Source organism: Saccopteryx bilineata, chromosome 1, assembly GCF_036850765.1.
Source record: "Saccopteryx bilineata isolate mSacBil1 chromosome 1, mSacBil1_pri_phased_curated, whole genome shotgun sequence".
Classification (NCBI taxonomy): domain Eukaryota; kingdom Metazoa; phylum Chordata; class Mammalia; order Chiroptera; family Emballonuridae; genus Saccopteryx; species Saccopteryx bilineata.
In genome coordinates, this window is record NC_089490.1 from 260,016,196 (window position 1) to 260,040,349 (window position 24,154).

A 24,154-nucleotide genomic window follows, 5' to 3' on the forward strand; every position below is an offset into this window, starting at 1 on the left:
CTGACCTGTGGTGGCGCAATGGATAAAGCGTCAACCTGGAAATGCTGAGGTTGCCGGTTCAAAACCCTGGGCTTACCTGGTCAAGGCACATATGGGGAGTTGATGCTTCCTGCTCCTCCCCCTTTCTCTCTCTCTCTCTCTCTCTCTAATGAATAAATAAAATTAAAAAAAAAACAAAAAACATACATACATATATATATATAGTTGTTGGGTTTTTTTGGGTTTTTTTTTCAGGGACAGAGAGAGAGTCAGAGAGAATGATAGATAGGGACAGACAGGCAGGAATGGAGAGAGATGAGAAGCATCAATCATTAGTTTTTCGTTGCAGCACCTTAGTTGTTCATTGATTGCTTTCTCATATGTGCCTTGACCGTGGGCCTTCAGCAGACAAAGTAACCCCTTGCTCGAGCCAGCGACCTTGGGTCCAAGGTGGTGAGGTTTTTGCTCAAACCAGATGAGCCCGCGCTCAAGCTGGCGACCTCAGGGTAAGACTCACTCTTGAGGCTTGTCTGGGTCACATGATACATTTATCCATCCCACCCTAAAGGCCGGTCCCAGAAAATACTTTCTGACATTAAACCGGTCCGTGGCCCAAAAAAGGTTGGGGACCACTGGACTATACTTCATAATACTTATTTAACTGCCTAATACTTACTTCTTGAACTTTATTTAATTACATAATATTTCATCAAGTTAGTATATCAAGAGTTAGCCCTGGCCGGTTGGCTCAGCGGTAGAGCGTCGGCCTAGCGTGCGGAGGACCCGGGTTCGATTCCCGGCCAGGGCACATAGGAGAAGCGCCCATTTGCTTCTCCACACCTCCGCTGCGCCTTCCTCTCTGTCTCTCTCTTCCCCTCCCGCAGCCAAGGCTCCATTGGAGCAAAAGATGGCCCGGGCGCTGGGGATGGCTCTGTGGCCTCTGCCCCAGGCGCTAGAGTGGCTCTGGTCGCAATATGGCGACACCCAGGAGGGTCGCAACATGGCGCCCAGGATGGGCAGAGCATCGCCCCCTGGTGGGCAGAGCGTCGCCCCCTGGTGGGCGTGCCGGGTGGATCCTGGTCGGGCACATGCGGGAGTCTGTCTGACTGTCTCTTCCTGTTTCTAACTTCAGAAAAATGAAAAAAAAAAAAAAAAAGAGTTAACTACAGTCGTCCCTCACCATATCCCAGTTCACTTTTCGGGGTCTCACTGTATCAGGGATTTTTAAAATTGTATATATCGCCTGACCTGTGGTGGCACAGTGGATAAAGCGTCAACCTAGAAACGCTGAGGTTGCCGGTTCAAAACCTTGGGCTTTCCTGGTCAAGGCACATATGGGAGTTGATGCTTCTTGCTCCTCCCCCTACTTTCTCTCTCCCCCCCCTCTATAATGAATAAATAAAATCTTAAAAAAAAATAAATTGTATATATCTAATTTTGTATTGCCTATTTTTCACTATATTACGGTATTTTGCGGTATATAGGTATTTTTATATATTTATTATTTTAATTATTCTTGCGGTAAAATAAGCATTATCTAGCCTAAAAAATGAGAACATGTTAAAAAATATATAAAGCTTGGAGGTGACGTCACGGAAATGGCGCCGTGAGAAGCGCGTCCGACAGCTCTCCCCTAAATCACAACAAATTTATCAACTAGAAACAGAAAAATTTATCCTCGGAGCATTCCGGAGTTACAAGTAACAGCTCCACCAAGAACACAATAAAACCAAACTTAAACTGTGACAACAAAGGAAAAAAAGGGGGGAGAGGATGGAGATTAACAGTAGCAAAGGATGATGAAGTGCAGAAATACTTATAAGATAGGGTACTACAATGAATATGGTAGGTACCCTTTTCATTACTTAATGGTAACCACCCTTAAAAAAACCACCACAAAAACACTTGACTTAAAAAAGGTAGCAACAGAGGAAAGAAGTATGGAACACAAACAAACAAAAACAAATGATAGAAAAACAAAAGAGAAGAATCAAACTAGATACAAAACTAACAGAAAGCAATTTATAAAATGGCAGTAGGGAACCCACAAGTGTCAATAATTACACTAAATGTAAATGGATTAAACTTACCAATAAAAAGACACAGAGTAGCAGAATGGATTAAAAAAGAAAATCCAACTATATGCTGCCTACAAGAAACACATCTAAGCAACAAGGATAAAAACAAATTCAAAGTGAAAGGCTGGAAAACAATACTCCAAGCAAACAACACCCAAAAAAAAGCAGGTGTAGCAATACTCATATCTAATAATGCTGACTACAAGACAGAAAAAGTACTCAGAGACAAAAATGGTCATTTCATAATGATTAAGGGGAAGTTGAATCAAGAAGACATAACAATCCTTAATATATATGCACCAAACCAAGGAGCACCAAAATATATAAGACAGCTACTTATTGACCTTAAAACAAAAACTAACAAAAATACAATCATACTTGGAGACCTCAATACACCGCTGACGGCTCTAGATCGGTCATCCAAACAGAGAATCAATAAAGATATAGTGACCTTAAACGAAATACTAGAACACCTGGATATGATAGACATCTACAGGACACTTCATCCCAAAGCGACAGAGTATACATTTTTCTCTAGTGTACATGGAACATTCTCAAGAATTGACCATATGTTGGGCCACTCAGCAAATTTAGAAAAATTGAAATTGTACCAAGCATATTTTCTGATCATAAAGCCTTGAAACTAGAATTCAACTGCAAAAAAGAGGGGGAAAAACCCACAAAAATGTGGAAACTAAACAACATACTTCTAAAAAATGAATGGGTCAAAGAAGAAATAAGCGCAGAAATCAAAAGATATATACAGACAAATGAAAATGAAAATACGACATATCAGAATCTCTGGGATGCAGCAAAAGCAGTAATAAGAGGAAAGTTCATATCACTTCAGGCCTATATGAACAAACAAGAGAGAGCCGAAGTAAACCACTTAACTTCACACCTTAAGGAACTAGAAAAAGAAGAACAAAGACAACCCAAAACCAGCCGAAGAAAGGAGATAATAAAAATCAGAGCAGAAATAAATGAAATAGAGAACAGAAAAACTATAGAAAAAATCAATAAAACAAGGAGCTGGTTCTTTGAAAAGATCAACAAAATTGACAAACCCTTGGCAAGACTCACCAAGGAAAAAAGACACAGGACTCAAATAAATAAAATCCAAAATGAAAGAGGAGAGATCACCACAGACATCATAGAAATACAAAGAATTATTATAGAATACTATAAAAAATTATATGCCACCAAATACAACAATCTAGAAGAAATGGATAAATTCCTAGAACAATACAACCTTCCTAGACTGAGTCATGAAGAAGCAGAAAGCCTAAACAGACCAATCAGCAGGGAGGAAATAGAAAAAACTATTAAAAATCTCCCCAAAAATAAAAGTCCAGGCCCAGACGGTTATACTAGTGAATTCTATCAAACATTCAAAGAAGACTTGGTTCCTATTCTACTCAAAGTCTTCCAAAAAATTCAAGAAGAAGCAATACTTCCAAACACATTTTATGAGGCCAACATAACCCTCATACCAAAACCTGGCAAGGATGGCACGAAGAAAGAAAACTACAGACCAATATCTCTAATGAATACAGATGCTAAAATACTAAACAAAATACTGGCAAACCGAATACAACAACATATTAAAAAAATAATACATCATGATCAAGTGGGATTCATCCCAGAATCTCAAGGATGGTTCAACATACGCAAAACGGTTAACGTAATACATCATATCAACAAAACAAAGAACAAAAACCACATGATCTTATCAATAGATGCAGAAAAGGCTTTTGATAAAATACAACACAATTTTATGTTTAAGACTCTCAACAAAATGGGTATAGAAGGAAAATATCTCAACATGATAAAGGCCATATATGATAAACCATCAGCCAACATCCTATTAAACGGCATAAAACTGAGGACTTTCTACCTTAAATCAGGAACAAGACAGGGTTGTCCACTCTCTCCACTCTTATTCAACGTGGTGCTAGAAGTTCTGGCCAGAGCAATCAGACAAGACAAAGAAATAAAAGGCATCCATATCGGAAAAGAAGAAGTAAAGCTATCACTTTTTGCTGATGATATGATCCTATACATCGAAAACCCGAAGGACTCCACAAAAAGATTATTAGAAACAATAAACCAATACAGTAAGGTCGCAGGATACAAAATTAACATACAAAAGTCCATAGCCTTTCTATATGCCAACAATGAAATATTAGAAAACGAACTCAAAAAAATAATCCCCTTCACGATTGCAACAAAAAAAATAAAATACCTAGGAATAAACATAACAAAGAACGTAAAGGACCTATATAATGAAAATTACAAAGCATTGTTAAGGGAAATCGAAAAAGATACAATGAGATGGAAAAATATTCCTTGTTCTTGGATAGGAAGAATAAATATAATCAAAATGGCCATATTACCCAAAGCAATATACAAATTTAATGCAATTCCCATCAAAATCCCTATGAGATTTTTTAAAGAAATGGAACAAAAAATCATCAGATTTATATGGAACTATAAAAAACCCCGAATAGCCAAAACAATCCTAAGGAAAAAGAATGAAGCTGGGGGCATTACAATACCTGACTTTAAACTATATTATAGGGCCACGATAATCAAAACAGCATGATATTGGCAAAAAAATAGACACTCAGACCAATGGAACAGAATAGAAAGCCCAGAAATAAAACCACATATATATGGTCAAATAATCTTTGATAAAGGGGCCAACAACACACAATGGAGAAAAGAAAGCCTCTTCAACAAATGGTGTTGGGAAAACTGGAAAGCCACATGCAAAAGAATGAAACTCGACTACAGCCTGTCCCCGTGTACTAAAATTAATTCAAAATGGATCAAAGACCTAAATATAAGACCTGAAACAATAAAGTACATAGAAGAAGACATAGGTACTAAAATCATGGACCTGGGTTTTAAAGAACATTTTATGAACTTGACTCCAATGGCAAGAGAAGTGAAGGCAAAGATAAATGAATGGGACTACATCAGAATTAAAAGTTTTTGCTCAGCAAGAGAAACTGATATCAAAATAAACAGACAGCCAACTATATGGGAACTGATATTTTCAAATGACAGCTCAGATAAGGGCCTAATATCCAAAATTTACAAAGAACTCATAAAACTCAACAACAAACAAACAAACAATCCAATAAAAAAATGGGAAGAGGACATGAACAGACACTTCTCCCAGGAAGAGATACAAATGGCCAACAGATATATGAAAAGATGCTCAGCTTCATTAGTTATTAGAGAAATGCAAATCAAAACTACAATGAGATACCACCTCACTCCTGTTAGATTAGCTATTATCAACAAGACGGGTAATAGCAAATGTTGGAGAGGCTGTGGAGAAAAAGGAACCCTCATTCACTGTTGGTGGGACTGTAAAGTAGTACAACCATTATGGAGGAAAGTATGGTGGTTCCTCAAAAAACTGCAAATAGAACTACCTTATGACCCAGCAATCCCTCTACTGGGTATATACCCCAAAACCTCAGAAACATTGATACGTGAAGACACATGTAGCCCCATGTTCATTGCAGCACTGTTCACAGTGGCCAAGACATGGAAACAACCAAAAAGCCCTTCAATAGAAGACTGGATAAAGAAGATGTGGCACATATACACTATGGAATACTACTCAGCCATAAGAAATGATGACATCAGATCATTTAAAGAAAATGGTGGGATCTTGATAACATTATAAGGAGTGAAATAAGTAAATCAGAAAAAAACAAGAACTACATGATTCCATACATTGGTGGAACATAAAAATGAGACTAAGAGACATGGACAAGAGTGTGGGGTTACCAAGGGTGGGGCGGGAGGGAGGACATGGGAGGGAGGGAGGGAGAGAGTTAGGGGGAGGGGGAGGGGCACAGAGAACTAGATAGAGGGTGACGGAGGACAATCTGACTTTGGGCGAGGGGTTTGCAACATAATTTGATGACAAAATAACCTAGACATGTTTTCTTTGAATATATGTACCCTGATTTATTAATGTCATCCCATTACCATTAATAAAAATTTATTTAAAAAATATATATATATAAAGCTTTAAAATATATATAAATAATAAAATAAATATAAGGTCGCTACATAGCGGATTTTCGCCTATCACGGGGGAAATTTCTGGAACCTAATCCCCGTGATAGAAGAGGAACCACTGTATTTTTCTGTTGTTGAGCATTTGAAATAATTTTATCACAATCTTTTTCTGATTAGAAATTAAATGATAGAGGAAGTCTAAATGGGTATATTTTTCTTTTAAAAATTGTTTAAATGTATTTCCAGAGTTGATTTGCAATATATGTACATATATAACTAACATAACAGGCATATAAAGGCTCACTTTAGCCTGACCAGGCGGTGGGGCAGTGGAGCAGTGGATAGAGCATCGGACTGGGATGTGGAAGGACCAGGTTCGAGACCCCAAGGTCGCCAGCTTTAGCGCGGGCTCATCTGGTTTGAGCGTAGCTCACCAGCTTGGACCCAAGGTTGCTGGATCCAGCAAGGGGTTCCTCCGTCTGCTGAGGGCCCGCGGTCAAGGCACATATGAGAAAGTAATCAATGAACAACTAAGGTGTCGCAACAGAAAATTGATGATTGATGCTTCTCATCTCTCTGTTCCTGTCTGTCTGTTCCTGTCTATCCCTCTCTCTGACTCTCTCTCTGTCTCTGTAAAAGAAAAAAGAAAAAAAAGCTCACTTTAATTTGCACCCTTTTTTATTTTATTTCATTTAAATTTAATGGGTGACACTGGTAAGAGTACATAGGTTTCAGGTACTCTTACTGATCAAGAGTACATAGATTTTCTATAGCATTTGAACTGTTGATTTTGTTGTGTACCCATCCCCCAAAGTCAGATCATTTTCTGTCACCTTATATTTGTCCCTCTTTGCTCCCCTCCCCCCATTTTGCACCCCTTTAATAGCTGGAAAAGTCCAACATATTTTCATTAATGTTTACTCTTTTTCATCCTATGTGAATTCTTATTCTTTGCTAAGCTACTTATTTTTATTTATTTTTTATTTTTCTGACAGAGACAGAGAAAGAGTCAGTGACAGGGACAGATAGGGACAGAAAGGGAGAGAGATGAGAAGCATCAGTTTTTCGCTGCGGCTCCATAGCCGAACCCATTGATTGCTTTCTCATATGTGCCTTGACTGGGGGGACTACAGCAGAGTGAGTGACCGGTTGCTCAAGCCAGCGACTTTGAGCTCAAGCCAGTAACCTTGGGCTTCAAGCCAGTGACCCCTCGCTCTCAAGCTCGTGGGCCTCTGCTCACGCTGGTGGGCCTCTGCTCAAGCTGGATGAGCCTGTGCTCAAGCCGGCGACCTTGGGGTTTTGAACCTGGGTCCTCTGCATGCCAGTCCGACACTCTATCCACTGTGCCACCACCACCTGGTCAGGCTATTTTTATCTTGATTTTTTAAAGTTTTTATATAGTCTATATTTCAGTCCTTTGTCCCACTATAAAATATTTCTCCCAATCTAATTTTTCTTTTTTTAAATAAGTTTATTACTGTTATTATTATTATTATCATCTAGTGAGAGAGAGAGAGGGAGAGAGAGAGACAGGAAGGGAAAGAGATGAGAAGCATCAACTTGTAGTTGTGGCACTTTAGTTGTTCATTGATTGCTTCTTATACATGCCTTGACTGGGGGGTTCCAGCCAAGCCAGTGACCCCTTGCTCAAGCCAGTGACCTTGGTATAATTTCAATGATCCCACTCGTACGCTGGCAACCTTGGGGATTTGAGCCTGGGACCTCATAATCCCAGGTCGATGGTCTCTACTGTACCACCACCTGTCATGCTGTATATTATTGTTCATTAACTAGAGATTTAACATGTTTTAATAAGTCATTTTATTTATTTACAGACTCAAATGGATCATTATAGATTAGATGGATTTTCTGCTACTTATCTTTGGAATTAAAAAATTAGCTCTTCAGTCCACCTATTGTTTGTAAAGGTTTAGATAAGGGGTAGTCAACCTTTTTATACCTACCGCCCACTTTTGTGTCTCTGTTAGTAGTAAAATTTTCTAACCGCCCACCAGTTCTACAGTAATGGTGATTCATAAAGTAGGGAAGTAACTTAACTTTATTAAATTTATAAAGCAGAGTTACAGCAAGTTAAAGCATATAATAATAATTACTTACCAAGTACTTTATGTCGGATTTTCACTAAGTTTGACAGAATAAATCTTTTTAAAACAACTTACTATAGTTAAATCTTTTTTTTTTTTTTTTTTTTTTGCATTTTTCTGAAGCTGGAAACGGGGAGGCAGTCAGACAGACTCCTGCATGCACCCAACCGGGATCCACCCGGCATGCCCACCAGGGGGCGATGCTCTGCCCCTTTGGGGCATTGCTCTGTTGCATCCAGAGCTATTCTAGCGCCTGAGGCAGAAGCCACAGAGCCATCCTCAGCGCCTGGGCCATCTTTGCTCCAATGGAGCCTTGGCTGCGGGAGGGGAAGAGAGAGACAGAGAAGAAGGACAGGGGGAGGGGTGGAGAAGCAGATGGGCACTTCTCCTGTGTGCCCTGGCCGGGAATCAAACCCAGGACTCCTGCACGCCAGGCCGATGCTCTACCACTGAACCAACCAGCCAGGGCTGTTAAATCTATGTTTTTATTTATACTTTGGTTGCTCCGCTACTGCCCACAGTGAAAGCTAGAACGCCCACTAGTGGGCGGTAGGGACCAGGTTGACTACCACTGGTTTAGATGGTTTTCTAAATTGTTAACCAGTTTTTCCTACACCAAGACAGTTTACTTTTATTTGACTGACACAGTTTCTGCCCAAGAAAGCAGAGGCCACATTAGGGTGCTGGAGAGGTGGGTGGCTTCTGTGCTCTGAATCAGTAAACAGACCCTCCAGGCAAGAAAAAGTTGTGACTACCTCTGGCCTTCCACTAACCCTCAGGACTGCCCTTTTATCACTTTAGAACTCATGCTAGTTTTAACCAAATTTCAACCTATGCCAAAATATTAAAGGGGAAGAGATGGAAAGATTGTAGCATGCTTTTAGAGATAACTGAAAGGATGATCTTAGCCTGCTTTATTACATAACTCCTAGGGATTCAGGTGAAGGTGGGATTGGTATGTCTTACCTGCTGAAGTAAAACTAACTTTGAAAACCAACTTTGATTTGTTGGAATCTTTTTTTTCTTTTTCTGAGTTTATTTGAACCAAGCTGATGACATGCTGAGAAGCAAAAACTCAAATGCTATGCCAGATTTAAATCTGCCTTCTTTAGAACTGCTCATCATTCCTTTTTTTTTTTTTTTTTTCTGAAGCTGGAAACGGGGAGAAGCAGTCAGACAGACTCCCGCATGAGCCCTACCGGGATCCACCCGGCACGCCCACCAGGGGCAACGCTCTTGCCCACCAGGGGGCGATGCGATGCCCCTCCGGGGCATCGCTCTGCTGCGACCAGAGCCACTCTAGCACCTGGGGCAGAGGCCAAGGAGTCATCCCCAGTGCCTGGGCCATCTTTGCTCCAATGGAGCCTCGTCTGCAGGAGGGGAAGAGAGAGACAGAGAGGAAGGAGAGGGGGGTGTGGAGAAGTAAATGGGTGCTTCTCCTATGTGCCCTGGCCGGAAATTGAACCCGGGTCCCCCGCACGCCAGGCTGACGCTCTACCGCTGAGCCAACTGGCCAGAGCCATCATCATTCCTTTAAAAAAAAATTTTTTTATTGATTGATTTTAGAAAGGAAGAGGTGGGAAGAGACATCGATTTACTGTTCCATATATATATATATATACACACACACACACACACACACACACACACACATATATATATATTCATTCATTCATTGATTCTCACATATGCCATAACTAGGGATTGGACCCACAACCTTGGCATATAGGGACAATCCTCTAACCAGCTGAGCTACAGGGTCCAGGCCTGCCAATTATTCTTGTTTTGCCTTCTGAAATAAGACATTTAACTCTTGACTTTGGGGATTTTGAAAATCTAAAAGTAATGATACTGTTCAGGAGCACCTGGATAGTGATTCTTCTTCCTCAAACCCTATGAAAATGTGATCTCAGTGACAAGAGAGTTCATTTATGGAATCAAGAACCTGTTGCTTTTAATAAGTTTCATATCCTTGGCCTAATACATTTGAAACTTAATTTTCTGTTAATGTGTGTGAGAGTGTTTGTATCCTTGTGTCCCCTCTTCCTACTAATCTGTGGGTCACTAAAACTAATGCTGTTCTCTTCTAATAGCGCCACAAATTCAGAAATTAGCTATTATTCTTTAGTTTCAATTTTGATAGCTAAAATAGTTTCAGATATGTGGCCAACTTTCCCTCTAAACAAACTTCCTTTTTGTTTACTTATTAATTTTTTGAAAGAAAGAGTAAGGAGGAAGGAGAGAGAAAGAGACAGGAACATCCATCTATTCCTGTAAGTACCCTGACCAGGGATCGAACCAACAGCCTCTTTACTTTGGAACAATGCTCTAACCAATTGAGCTATCTGTCCAGGGCCAAAATTCTCATTAGTATTGTTCGTAGTATCCCTGTGAGAGCTATTTTTTTGCTAGTGTCCTCTCTTGTCTCTAAAAGAGTAATTGGTGATATATTTCCCTTCCTAATGTCTGGAATTAATTGAACATTACTGAAAGATACTTAGAAAATACTACTTTAACAAGCCAATGTAAATCTCTTTCAGGGCAGTTATATGATGGCTATGATACAGAATATGACTGTCCCATTTTAAATGAAGATAGAGTAAGTACAATTTTTAAAATAAAGTATACATTTTAAAAATTTAATAGGAACGTTGATATCAGTTTTTTTAAAGAGTATCTAACTTTTTTTCTCCATCTTATAGGTAATTGATGAGTTAGAAAACCAAATGAGTGAAGGTGGAGTTATTATTGATTACCATGGTTGTGATTTCTTCCCTGAACGCTGGTTTCATATTGTTTTTGTGCTAACAACAGATAACAGTGAATTGTACAAAAGACTAGAAACAAGGTAAGAAAGGAATTATATTGAATTCTTAAAGTATAACATAAACTTTTATTCACATTCAGAAATTGGCCAATGTGACTATTTGGTCTCTAGTTATGAACCAAGTCTGCATGGTACCAACATTCCGAATCTAAGAGAAGGATGTATTTGTATAGCAGGCATTTATATAACTGTGTAAATGAATACCTTAACTGACAGTTTAAGTAAAATGTACTGTATAGCAACCCTATTTAATATGCTTTTTCCTTAATATAATACCTTCCTAAGAAAACAGCCATGCTAATAACATATTCTTTGCTACTGAATGAACATTACCCAAATTATCCTTATAATAGGAATGGTAACGCTTATGAAGAACTAACAAGATAAACCAAGATTTCACAACCTTTAAAATATACTTGAGGCCCTGGCCGGTTGGCTCAGTGGTAGAGCGTCGGCCTGGCGTGCAAGGGGTCCCGGGTTCAATTCCCAGCCAGGGCATACAGGAGAAGCGCCCATCTGCTTCTCCACCCCTCCCCCTCTCCTTCCTCTCTGTCTCTCTCTTCCCCTCCCACAGCCGAGGCTCCATTGGAGCAGAGATGGCCCGGGCGCTGGGGATGGCTCCTTGGTCTCTGCCCCAGGCGCTGGAGTGGCTCTGGTCGTGACAGAGCGACGCCCCGGAGGGGCAGAGCGTCGCCCCCTGGTGGGCGTGCCGGGTGGATCCTGGTCGGGCGCATGCGGGAGTCTGTCTGACTGTCTCTCCCCGTTTCCAGCTTCGGAAAAATACAAAACAAACAAACAAACAAACAAACAAAAACATACACACACACACACACACACACACACACACACACACTTGAGCCTGACAAGGCGGTGGTGCAGTGGATAGAGCATCGGACTGGGATGCAGAGGACCCAGGTTTGAAGCCCTAAGGTCGCTGGCTTGAGCTCAGGCTCATCCGGTTTGACATGACCCTGTGGTCGCTGGCTTGAGCCCAAAGGTCACTGGTTTCAAGCCCAAGGTTGCTAGCTTGAGGCTTAGGTTGTTGGGTTGAGCAAGGGGTCACTCACTCTGCTGTAGCCCCCTGGTCAAGGCACATATGAGGAAGCAGTCAACAAACAATTAAGAAGCCACAATGAAGAATTGATGCTTCTCATCTCTCTCCCTTCCTGTCTGTCTGTCCCTATCTGTCCATCTCTCTGTCTCTATCACAAAAAAAATAAAATAAAATATACTTGAGGCCTTGGCTAGGTGTCTCAGTGGATAAAGTGTTGACCTGGCATGCCAGAAGTCATGGGTTTGACCCCTCAACACGCAGTACATGAAGTAATCAATGAGTACATAACTAAATGGAATGACTAAGTGAAACAACAAGTTGGTGCTTCTCTCTCTCCCGCCCTCTCTCAAATAAATGGAAAAAAAAGAGAGGAAAAAATATATATTTGAGTTAGTCTCTCCAAGAGAGCATCACAATTCAGAATAACAAAAAAGATACTTTTATTTACTTTTTAATTTTTCTTGAGAGAGAGAGAGACAGGAAGGGAGAAGTTGAGAAGCATCAACTCATGGTTACATCCCTTGTTCATTCATTGCTTCTCATACCTGCCGTGATGGTGTTCCACCTGAGCCCTTGCTCAAGCCAGCGACTTTGATTTCAAGCCAGCAACCTTTGGATCATGTTGATCAGTGGTCCCCAACCTTTTTTGGGCCACGGACCAGTTTAATGTCAGAAAATATTTTCACGGACCAGCCTTTAGGGTGGGACGGATAAATGTATCACGTGACCGAGACAAGTGTCAAGAGTAAGTCTTAGACGGATGTAACAGAGGAATCTGGTCATTTTTAAAAAATAAAACATCGTTCAGACTTAAATATAAATAAAGTGGAAATAATGTAAGTTATTTATTCTTTCTCTGCGGACCAGTACCAAATGGCCCACGGACCGGTACTGGTCTGCAGCCTGGGGTTGGGGACCACTGATGTTGATGATCCCACGCTCAATCCAGCAACCCTGCACTGAAGCTGGTGAAGTGCTCCAGCTGGATGAGACAGTGCTCAAGCTGGTGACCTCAGGGATTTGAACCTGGGACCTCAGCGTCCCAGGTTGATGCTGTATCTACTGTGCTACACTGGTTAGGCAAAGATACATTTTTGATGAAAACATTTTTCCACTGTCTTTTGATTCAAGCTGTGGGAAGATGGGTTTTCTAAGAGGAATTTCTAGAAGGCAGTCTCAGGAAAGAAAACTCTAGAACTTTGCTAAGGTCATATTCAGAATTTGTGGTTCTCACTGTGTCAGCTCTAACACCATTGGATGGGATACTTGCAAAACCTTTGCATAAAAGAGTATAGTAGCAAGCATACAGCGAAAGTTAGTTTGGAACTAGACCTGTAACTTTCATCATTTTCCTCTAGACAGTGAAAAGCCATTAAAATTAAAAGTATTTGAACAGAGAGTAATAGAGACCAAATGGTAAATATATATTTTTCCTAAACAAGACAATTTAAAATTCTATTTAAAAATTACTGTTTTTTGTAAAATAGCCAAAGATTAAGGTATGAAGAAACTATGAGAGCTAGTCTTTTTTGTTTTTAGCCATTGAAAAGTTATAATAAATTACCTTTTCTAAAAGAAAATAGCTCTTTTGAGATAAATTTATGTACCATACAATTCACCCATTTGAAGTACACAATTGAATGGTTTTCTAATTTTACTTTTTTTATTGATTTTAGAGAGAGAGAGAAGAAAGGAGATATAAAAAAAACATCAATTTGTTGTTTCACTCATTTATGCATTCATTGGTTGATTCTTGTATGTGCTCTGACCTTGGCATACTGGGATGATGCTCTAACGGACTTAGCTACCCAGCCAGGGCATACTAAAAACCATTGAATTGGCCCTAGCTGGGTAACTAAGTGGGTTAGAGCATCGTCCCAAGATGCCAATACTCAATCCCTTATCAGGGCACATACAAGAATCAACCAATGAATACATAAATAAGTGGAACAACAAATCCACGTTTCTCTCGCTTGTCCTTCCTCTCTCTCTAAAATCAATAAATTTTAAAAATTACTTTAAAAAAATATTTCTAGTGTATTCACAGAGGTGTGCACCCATTACCACAACCAATTTTCAAAAATGTTCATCACGCTGCCCAGAAAACCCATGCCCATTAACAGTCACTCTTCTTTCCCATCAGTCTCCAAGCCATAGGGAACCAGTATTTTACTTTCCATCTGTAAATTTGTCTATTCTGGACATTTCATATTAAATGAAATCATACAATATGTGGTCTTTTGAGTCTGGCTTCTTTCACTTGCTGTAATATTTTCAAGGTTCATCTAGGTTTTCAGCATGAACCAATATTTTACTTGACTCCCTTTGATTGCCAAATAAAATTTCTTTCTATGGATATACCATATTTTATTTATCAGATATATGTGACTTGCAAATTTTTTCTCCCATTCTATGGATTGTCTTTTCATAAAATTACCACCTTTTAAGTAATTCCATTTAATTTTCATTATTTAACTAATTCAAGTTTGATTTTCCTTTGGTTGGCTAATTTACATATTTGCCTAAGATTACCTAAGTTTATTTTTTCAATGTCTTTGGAATTGGTAAAGATACAGCTGTGTGATCAAGTACCTAGTTAGTATATAACATTTAAATCATATGCATTTCATCTTATTATATGCCATCTATTGTTTTATCTGTCTGAATCCTAACTTCTCTAATCCTTTTTAAAATCTAGGACCATAACCTTAGAATTCCTATTTATATCTATATCAGCTCAGAACCTGGCTTGAGACAGCTAGTTATTTAGCTGAGTGGCTTACAAAATGTCAGGGGGGGGGGGGATTTTAGATAAACCTAATCATTGGTCCTTGGTTTAACCCTTTTGTCAAAGAAGTCCCTCATTTATAGGTTCCAGTCTGTTTTCTACAAGTAAAGAGATTGTAAGAAGTATTTCTTGCCTGACCAGACAGTGGTGCAGTGGATAGAGAATCAGACTAGGATGCCAAGGGCCCAGGTTCAAAACTCCAAGGATGCCAGCTTGAGCGTGGGCTCATCCAGCTTGAGTGTGGGGTCGCTGGTTTAAGTGTGGGATTATAGACATGACCCCAAGGTCACTGGCTTGAAGCCCAAGGTCGCTGGATTGAGCAAGGGGTCACTCATTCTGCTGTAGCCCCCGGTCAAGGCACATATGAGAAAGCAGTCAATGAACAACTAAGAAGCCACAATGAAGAATTGATGCTTCTCATCTCTCTCCATCCTGTCTGTCTGTCCCTATCTGTCCTTGTCTCTGCCTCTCTGTCTCTGCCAAAAATAAATAAATAAAAAGAAAAAAGTAATTTCTGCATGCTTTTTCCTGTATTACAAAGTTTCCAGTTTTTGATATATTCCTAAAACTCCAGTTAATGCTATTTGCTTTCTTATCTTCTCTCTGCCTTCTAGGGGTTATAATGAGAAGAAACTACACGACAATATTGAGTGTGAAATTTTTCAAGTTCTTTATGAAGAAGCTTTAGCAGCCTATAATGAAGAAATAGTGCGCCAGCTGCCCAGCAATAATCCAAAAGATCTAGAGGATAATATCAATCACATATTGAAGTGGATTGAGCAGTGGATCAAAGAGCATAATCATTGACTGGCCACTTTATAATCACTCTTAATACTTCTCTGCCCACATCATGTAAATTGTCCAATTAGCAGTAAAACATTTTATTAAAATTGTGCTGCAGAACTAGTAAGTGGATAGAATAAAGGTTTATGGTCTTTTTCCCAATGAGAAAGCTCAACAATCTCAAGTATAATTAATATGTTTTTAAAGATTGAAACTAAAAACTTTTATTGTTTAATGCTTCGATTGCTAAAGAATAAGTAAATTGACCAAAGGTGTGGATGGGTATCTTTTAAGTTTATTACAGAAGAAAATGAACATGATCTCTTAAAACTAAAGTCTAAAGATAAAGCATCAGAATTCGATTTTTATTTCTTTCTTTATTTTTAAACAAAAGGAAAGTGGTAATAGTTACATTCTGTGTAAAATTCACAGGTATACCTGACCGGTGGTGGCACAGTGGACAGAACATCAACCTGAGACACCAAGGTCCCAGGTTCAAAACCCTAAGGTTGCTGGCTTGAGCACAGGATCATCAACATTATAGCATGGCCACTGGCTTGAGCCCAAAAGTTGCTGGCTTGAAGCCCAAGGCCACTGGATTGAGCAGGGACAGCTGGCTCAGTTGGACCCCCCTGGTCAAGGCACATATGAGAAGCAATCAATTAATAATTAAGGTGCCGCAACTACAAGCTTATCTTTCTCCCTTCTTGTCTGTTTCTCTCTTGCAAAAAAAAAAAAAAAAAAGTTACAGAAAGGTATACTGGGAAAGTACGTTTCCCTCTCAGGCCACCCCTGTTCTTCAGCCACCACAGCTTAGGAAATAATGTTGTCTATATTTCTTTTCAGGTATTTTATGCCTGCACAGTGTCTAGTGTATGTATTGTGTGTGTACACGTTTTTTTAAGCAAATGGTAACAAGCCACGTAAACTGTTGCATATTTTTTCATTTAATATATTTTGGAGATTTTATCATCTCATCATTTTTTAAAAATTAAGATATAATTCACCTATCATAAAATTGACCATTTTAAAGTGTACAATCCACTGGTTTTTATTATATATGTACAAGACTGTGAAACCATCACCACTATCTAATTTTGTAACATTTTCATCACCCCACCCAAAAGAAGTCTGGTAGCTGTTAGCTGTCACTTCCTGTTCTTCCCTTCTCCCAGCCCCTTGCTATCACTAATCATTGTCTGTATGGATTTGCATATTCTGGAATCATGTAGTATGTGGCCTTTTGTATCCACCTTCTTTTACTTAGCATCATGTTTTCAAGGTCATCTATGGTGTAGCTTTTATCAATACCCCATTCCTCATTATGGTGCAATAATATTCCACTGGATGACTATCTCACATTTTGTTTATCCATTCCATTAGTTGCACAGTTGGGTTGTATCCACTTTGGGGATTGTGAATTATGCTATGAGTATTTGTGTACAAGTTTTATGTGGATGTATGTTTTCAGTTCTCTTGGGTATATGTCTAGGAGGGAAACTGGTGGGTTTTATTGCAACTGAGTTTAACTTTTTGAGGAAATACTAAACTTTGCCAAAGTGGTTGCATTACTTTTCATTACCACCACCCATGTATTAGAGACCTAATTTCTCCACATCCTTGCCAGCACTTGCTACTGTTAACAAGAGCCATCATGTGGATGTGTTTCATTTTTGTTTTTATTCACATTTCCCTAATGACTAATAATGCTGAACCTCTTTTCATGTACCTATTAGTCATTTGTACATCTTTAGACCCATAATATTTTTTTGAAAAAGTTTTTATTGATTTTAGCAAGAGGAAGGGAGAGAGAGAAAGAGAAAGAGGAACACCGCTATTCCTGGATAAGCCCTGACCAGGAATCAAACCAGCAACCTCTGTTTTGGGACAATGCTCTTGGTTAGAGCTATCTAGGCAAGGCTGGGCCTCTGATCTTTTTAATGTTTGCATAGAATTTCATTTAAGATGTGCTACAATTGGTTTACTCAATCCCCTATTGATAGGCAATTAGGTTGTTTCTAGCTTTTACAAACAATGAGGTAAGAAAAGAAAACACCTTAATATGTGCCAGGCTCTATTTTAAACACATTTCAAAAGTCAACTCTTAATTCACAGGACTACCATCTGAGGTAGGTATTATTTCTAGTACAGGTCACAGAACCGAGGCACAGAAGGGTTAAGTGACTTACCTACGGTCACAGGAAGTGTCAGAGTCAGGATACCATCCTAACATGTTATTACCCATTAATTTGTGCTACCTAATTCTTATGTAATTTTGCACATAAGCAAGTTTCTCTGTCGAGTAAATTCCTGAAAGATAAGTCATATGTAAACATAAATTCATTTTAATAAACACAAATTGCCTATTATATGTAAAAGATTCCATGAAAATCAATGGGGTAAGGCCCTGGTCAGCAAACTGCAGCTCATGAGCCACATGCAGCTCTTTGGCCCCTTGAGTGTGGCTCTTCCACAAAATACCACGTGCGGGCACTACCTCAGTAAAGAATGTAGCCACTTATATAGTTTAACTTTAAAAAATTTGGCTTTGTTGACTAATGAGTTTGTCAACCACTGGTAAGGAAAGCCTCCCAAGATAAGTTTTTGACCTCTAAAATGAACTTAACCTAGTATGCAAAGAAGATATACACAAATAGACACTTTATTTTTATTTATTCATTTTAGAGGGGAGGGGAGTGAAGGGAAAAGGGAGGAACAGGAAGCATCAACTTCCATATGTGCCTTGACCAGGCAAGCCTGGGGTTTTGAACCAGTGACCTCAGCATCCCAGGTCAACACTTGATCCACTGTGCCACCACAGGTCAGGTGACAAGTAGACACTTTAGACAAATAGGGTAAAATGTGACAAGTACCCTGTTGGAAATGCTAATGAGAGTAGACGAGATAAAAATTATTTTTTTAAGACTTTATTTATTTTAGAGGGAGAGAGAAAAGGGGGAGGAGCAGAAAGCATCAACTCCTCTATGTGCCTTGACTGGGCAAGCCCAGGGCTTCAAACCAGCGACCTCAGCTTTCCAGGTCAACACCTCAGCAACTGTGCTGCCACAGGTCAGGCTAAAAATTATTTTCTAATATGAGTATCAGAAAAGGATAAATGATGTAGTGTTGAAGACCACAAGCTGACAGGGTCCTTGCAGTTTATATTTTTGGGGGACAGAGGTGTGGGGGGGCTGGCAGTAAGCTGACAGCCTGCCCATCCCCCACCTCACTTGCTTGGTTAAGTTGCTAAAGGCTTAAGTTTTCCTCCACACCTTCATGTTAGCTGTGGTGCTAGATTGTTTATACTCCTTCTATCCCCCATGTCCCTAGGAGAGACTGGAGGCAGTTCTTTGTTTTGTGAAGTTAAGATGTTATGTATGGTGGGGCTTTTCTGCACTTGGGAGAATTCTTGGGTTGCCTTGGAAATGTGACTTTGTTTTAAAGATCTCTTTGATTTGCTAATGACCTTACTTTGCCCTATAAATCTCGAGGTTTGGGGTGGAGACTCGCATTTTGCAAGCTACCTTGGCGTTGTAGAGACCTCCTGATCCCATCCATTTTCCCTTTGAGTTTATTTCTTCATTCCATATCGTTCTCACTCAGGACCTGGAATTACCAGTCGTGCTGGTCTGCAGCAATGTAGGGAGAAACAAAGAAAGAAAAGAATATGTGGGCTAAGATAATATCACAAAGTACTACCCAGTACTACCAATCATATAAAATGATGATAATTACTTCATAAAGCTATTGTAAGGATTAGTAAACAGTTCTTAGTATATACTTTGCACAATATATCTGCTTATTATTTTCAGTAATATAAATGGATGTTTTGAGAATACTGTTGTCTTTTCACTAAATTCACTAAATTCTCTTGCTAATCAAGTGATTGCTCATTATCTTAACACTAATACTGACTCATAATAATAAAAGAAAATTTCTTTCAACATATGGGAGATAATAGTCTAATACAGAGCTACACACCTTTTGGGAATTTTGTAAATATTAATATGCTCATTAATTTCAGTCCTAGGTTTTCATGTGAAATTAGTGACAATGCTTCAACATCTTACAGTTGTTTAAAAAAGATCTTAAAAATTACCTCATTTACTGTTTGTGTCTGGTTTTATTTAAACATACTTATTAACGTTTTATTTAAATAGGACTATTTAGATCACTAAATTTTAAATTAAGAAGTGTGTCAAATTCTTATTTTATAATTCTGTAAATGAGATTTCTTAATATGATTTAGTCAGTTTCTCAAGAGTACTTGAAGATAATAAGCTTTGGTATATGCATAACCAATAAATTTCTCCCTTTGCCTTTCTTGGTATATTTTTGTTGGGGGGAGGGGTTTGAAATAGAAATTCAACCTTATTTTAGCTATATTTCTGGTGCATTTTAAGCATGTCTTACCACCAATCCTTACTAACATTTAAATTTGTCTTTAACATAAAAATGATGAGTCAAAACTTCTGAGAACTGTTTATTCCTTCCTATAGTGTGGGAAGCGGCAAGGCAAAAAAAAAAGCAGAGGTTTTTTTGTTTGTTTTTTTGTATTTTTCTGAAGCGCAAAGCAGGGAGGCAGAGAGACAGACTCCTGCATGCGCCCAAGATCCACCCAGCTTGCCCACCAGGGGGCAATGCTCTGCCCATCTGCGGCATTGCTCCATTGCAACCGGAGCCATTCCAGCGGCTGAGGCAGAGGCCATGGAGCCATCCTCAGCACCCAGGCCAACTTTGATCCAATGAAGCCTTGGATGTGGGAGGGGAAGAGATAAAGAGGAAGGAGAGGGGGAAGGGTGGAGAAGCAGATGGGCGCTTCTCCTGTGTGCCCTGGCTGGGAATCGAACCTGGGACTTCCACATGCCGGGCTGACGCTCTACCACTGAGCACACCAGTCAGGGCCAAAAGCACTGTTTTTAATAACTTTCATTGCCATATAAGTGAAAAACATCATAAAAAGTCTTTATATATGCCTAGGTTTTAAAATTTAGTTCCTTAGCTCTTTTGATGACATAAATCCTACTGACACCCTGATGTAAGCTATGAACCCACTTCTTCCAAGGAAATATATACATATTAATACAAAATGTTATTTATATTTTTTAAAGATTCATAGCCCCCTGAAATCCCTCCAGAGGTTCATGGAAAGGAGATTAAAAAATAATTTGTGAAACAAGACTAGTGAATTAAAATCATATTGCTTGTCCTGGAGGTTCTAGCTAGTTCATTAAGCAAGAAAATAAAGATATACAGAGCTGAAAGAATAAACTATTCTCAGTAAACATGATTACTTATGTAGAAATTCAAAAGAGAATCCACAGAAAAGCTACATGGACTAGCAAGTGATTTCCAGCAAGGTCACAGGTTACAAGACCAATACACAAAAGTCAGTTGCATTTCCATATAGCAATGACAAAAAATTGGAAATTAAAATAATACTGTAAAGCCAGTAGCCACGGCCACTATCACAGCCAACTGGCCCATGCAGGTTCGCATTTGATTTGGACAGATGGTAATGAAACAATGGAGCCAAGAACTGGTGGGCCATTAGCTTTAATTCTAGCTTGCATCCAGCGGACAAGAAATACACACAGTGGGAAAACACTTCCCTTTCCATTCAGGGCTCCCAAAGCCACTGACTTACCTGAGTTTCCTAGAATCAAAGGTTCCTACCTCACCAGCCTTATTCACCTCTGTTCCCATCTCCTCTCTGCACAAACTGGCTTCTCCTTCATACTCTGCCATCTTAGCTGCTTCTCCTCTCCTCCACCTGGCCTTTCTCTGCTCTCCTCTCTAATGCTAATCTCAGGAACCGAGAGAGAGCAAGCTCCTGGTCTGCCACATTTTTATAGTGTAGAAATCAAAGTCTTGAATCTAATATACAAACAAGGAAGTCTGATACAAAGTCGCTTAGGGTGGGAAAGGCTTAGTCTTAAAACTAAGCTTTAGGGTATAATAACCCTCCCTGCTTACAGCCTGTCCCCCACACTCAATGCAAACTATAAGCAAGCAAACATATATATTTACAAACTTATTAGACCAACAAATACCATTTACAATAGTACCAGAGAGAGAGCATGATGTACTGAAGTATATGTCTAACAAAATATGTGCAATATCTGCGCATTGAAAATTCAAATAAGCTGCCTGACCAGGCGGTGGCGCAGTGGATAGAGCATTGGACTGGGATGTGGAAGGACCCAGGTTCGAGACTCCGAGGTCTCCAGCTTGAGTGCGGGCTCATCTGGCTTGAGCAAAAGCTCACCAGCTTGGACCCAGGGTCGCTGGCTCCAGCAAGGGGTTACTCGGTCTGCTGTAGCCCCATGGTCAAGGCACATATGAGAAAGCAATCAATGAACAACTAAGAAGTCGCAATGTGCAAAGAAAAACTAATGATTGATGCTTATCATCTCTCCGTTCCTATCTGTCTGTCCCAGTCTATCCCTCTCTCTGACTCTCTGTCTCTGTAAAAAAAAAAAAAAGAAAATTCAAATAAGCCTTGCCAGGCAGTGGTGCAGTGAATAGAGCATTGGCCTGGGATTCTGAGGACCCAGGTTTGAAACCCCTAGCTCACCACCTTGAGTGCAGGATCACCAGCTTGAGCGTGGGATCATTGATGTGATCCCATAGTCATGGCTTGAGCCCAGAGGTCTCTGGCTTAAAGCAAGTCTAAGGTTTGAGCAGGATGTCACTGGTTCGGCTGGACCCCCCTGGTCAAGGCACATGAGAAAGTAACACTGGGGAACAAATTGTTTTTTTCTGTTGCATGAGGTTTTAGAACTGTTTCTATATATTTCTGCATCGCTGATTCCAAATCTGAAATCCATTTTTGGGTACATGCTCTAGTTTTTATGCAATTTTAATTTCTTTTTGTTAAGTTAATGGAATGCATTGATTTTTAAATTGGAGTTAAAGGGCAACGACTCTTGGATTGAACATGACCACAAGGCAATTAATGTTTTACAAACATCACTTCTACATGATTGTAGTTGTTTTTAAGCGTAAAAAATTATTATCTAATAAAAACACCCTCTTATTTTAAGATTGAATCATGGCTTCTTCGTGTAGGCATAAATGTAAGAATAGTCCTGACACCTTCTGTTATATATATGGCTGTTACATGCTTCAACGTCAAAGGCGCAATATTTCATCATTTGTGACACATGCATATATTGCCTATTTTCAAGTTCCTCTTGGCAATCAAGACAAGAATTGGGCTCCTCATATTGTGTGTCATAATTGTGAGGAAATGCTTTGTGACTGGACAAAAGGAAAACGCAAAGGAATGCCTTTTGGTATTCCCATGGTTTGGCATGAACCTAAGGACCACAGCAGTGACTGTTATTTTTGTCTGATCCATACAAAGGGCATCGGCAAGAAAAAATGGCTAAGCCTGACCAGGCGGTGGAAGAGTGAATAGAGCATCGGACTGGGATGCAGAAGACCCAGGTTCGAGACCCCGAGGTCGCCAGCTTAAGCATGGGCTCATCTGGTTTGAGCAAAAGCTCACCAGTTTGGACCCAAGGTTACAGGTTTGAGCAAGGGGTTACTCGGTCTGCTGAAGGCCCATGGTCAAGGCACATATAAGAAAGCAATCAATGAACAACTAAGGTGTTGCAACGCGCAACGAAAAACTAATGATTGATGCTTCTCATCTCTCCGTTCCTGTTTGTCTGTCTCTATCTCTCTCTCTGACTCTCTCTCTCTGTCTCTGTAAAAAAAGAAAGAAAAGAAAAAAGAAAAAACGGCATATGATCGCATATCCTAATATTCCTTCAAGCATGTTTTAAGCCACTGTGGTGCATTCATTGTTAAATTTAGACACTGATCAATGTATGGAAACTGATTGGGACCTGGGTTCCCAATTATTATGTTCCAGACTGTCCTTACTATCCGGAGATTAGAAGTCCTGGATGCTACTACTTATTACAAACTGAAACTATTCAGAAGAATCTAAGAATTAGTGCACTAACAAGAAAGATAAGACAGATAATTAGCTAGCATCCAGAATAAGAGGGTATTTGACTACAGAGATATTAATTATTACACAAGACCAAGGGAAGAAGCCAACTGAAAAGAATAATTTCTTTCAGAGAAGAAACCTAACAGGGCGCTCGAAGCTAATTTGAGAACAAAGAGAGAACAATGATTCTCCACTTAAGATTGCTTTTTAGTCAGAAGCTTTCAATTTTGATACAAAAGACTCAGACATATTTAGACATTGAACAAAGACATAAACACACACAAGCACACTTTCATAGATGAGGGAAGGGCTCTCCCTTGTGGCCTCTCAGGTGTAATGCAGGCTGCGTCCCCGCAAGGACTTTAGACTTAAACCCAGGAACTTTTTTAGACAAAAGGAAGGAGAACAAAGAAGAATGAGATCTCAATAAATACAAAGGTGTCTTTACTCAGGTTTTTCTTTGAGAGCATAAACAACTAGCTGCCTCTGAAAGTTCAAGGTCTCCACTCAGTCCCCTTTAATTATCTTTC

General features: G+C 39.5%; 1 protein-coding gene across 1 annotated transcript in view; it reads left to right on the forward strand.

Annotated features, from left to right (window-relative positions):
• Positions 1 to 19,494, forward strand: part of AK6 (adenylate kinase 6) — a 34,878-nt gene extending 15,384 nt beyond the window's left edge. The window contains exons 3-5 of the mRNA XM_066241973.1: positions 10,747 to 10,805; positions 10,909 to 11,054; positions 15,490 to 19,494. Coding sequence (XP_066098070.1) covers positions 10,747 to 10,805; positions 10,909 to 11,054; positions 15,490 to 15,682 — 398 coding nt within the window. The 3' untranslated portion in view covers positions 15,683 to 19,494. The remainder of the gene's footprint in view (positions 1 to 10,746; positions 10,806 to 10,908; positions 11,055 to 15,489) is intronic.
• Positions 19,495 to 24,154: the final 4,660 nt, after the last annotated feature.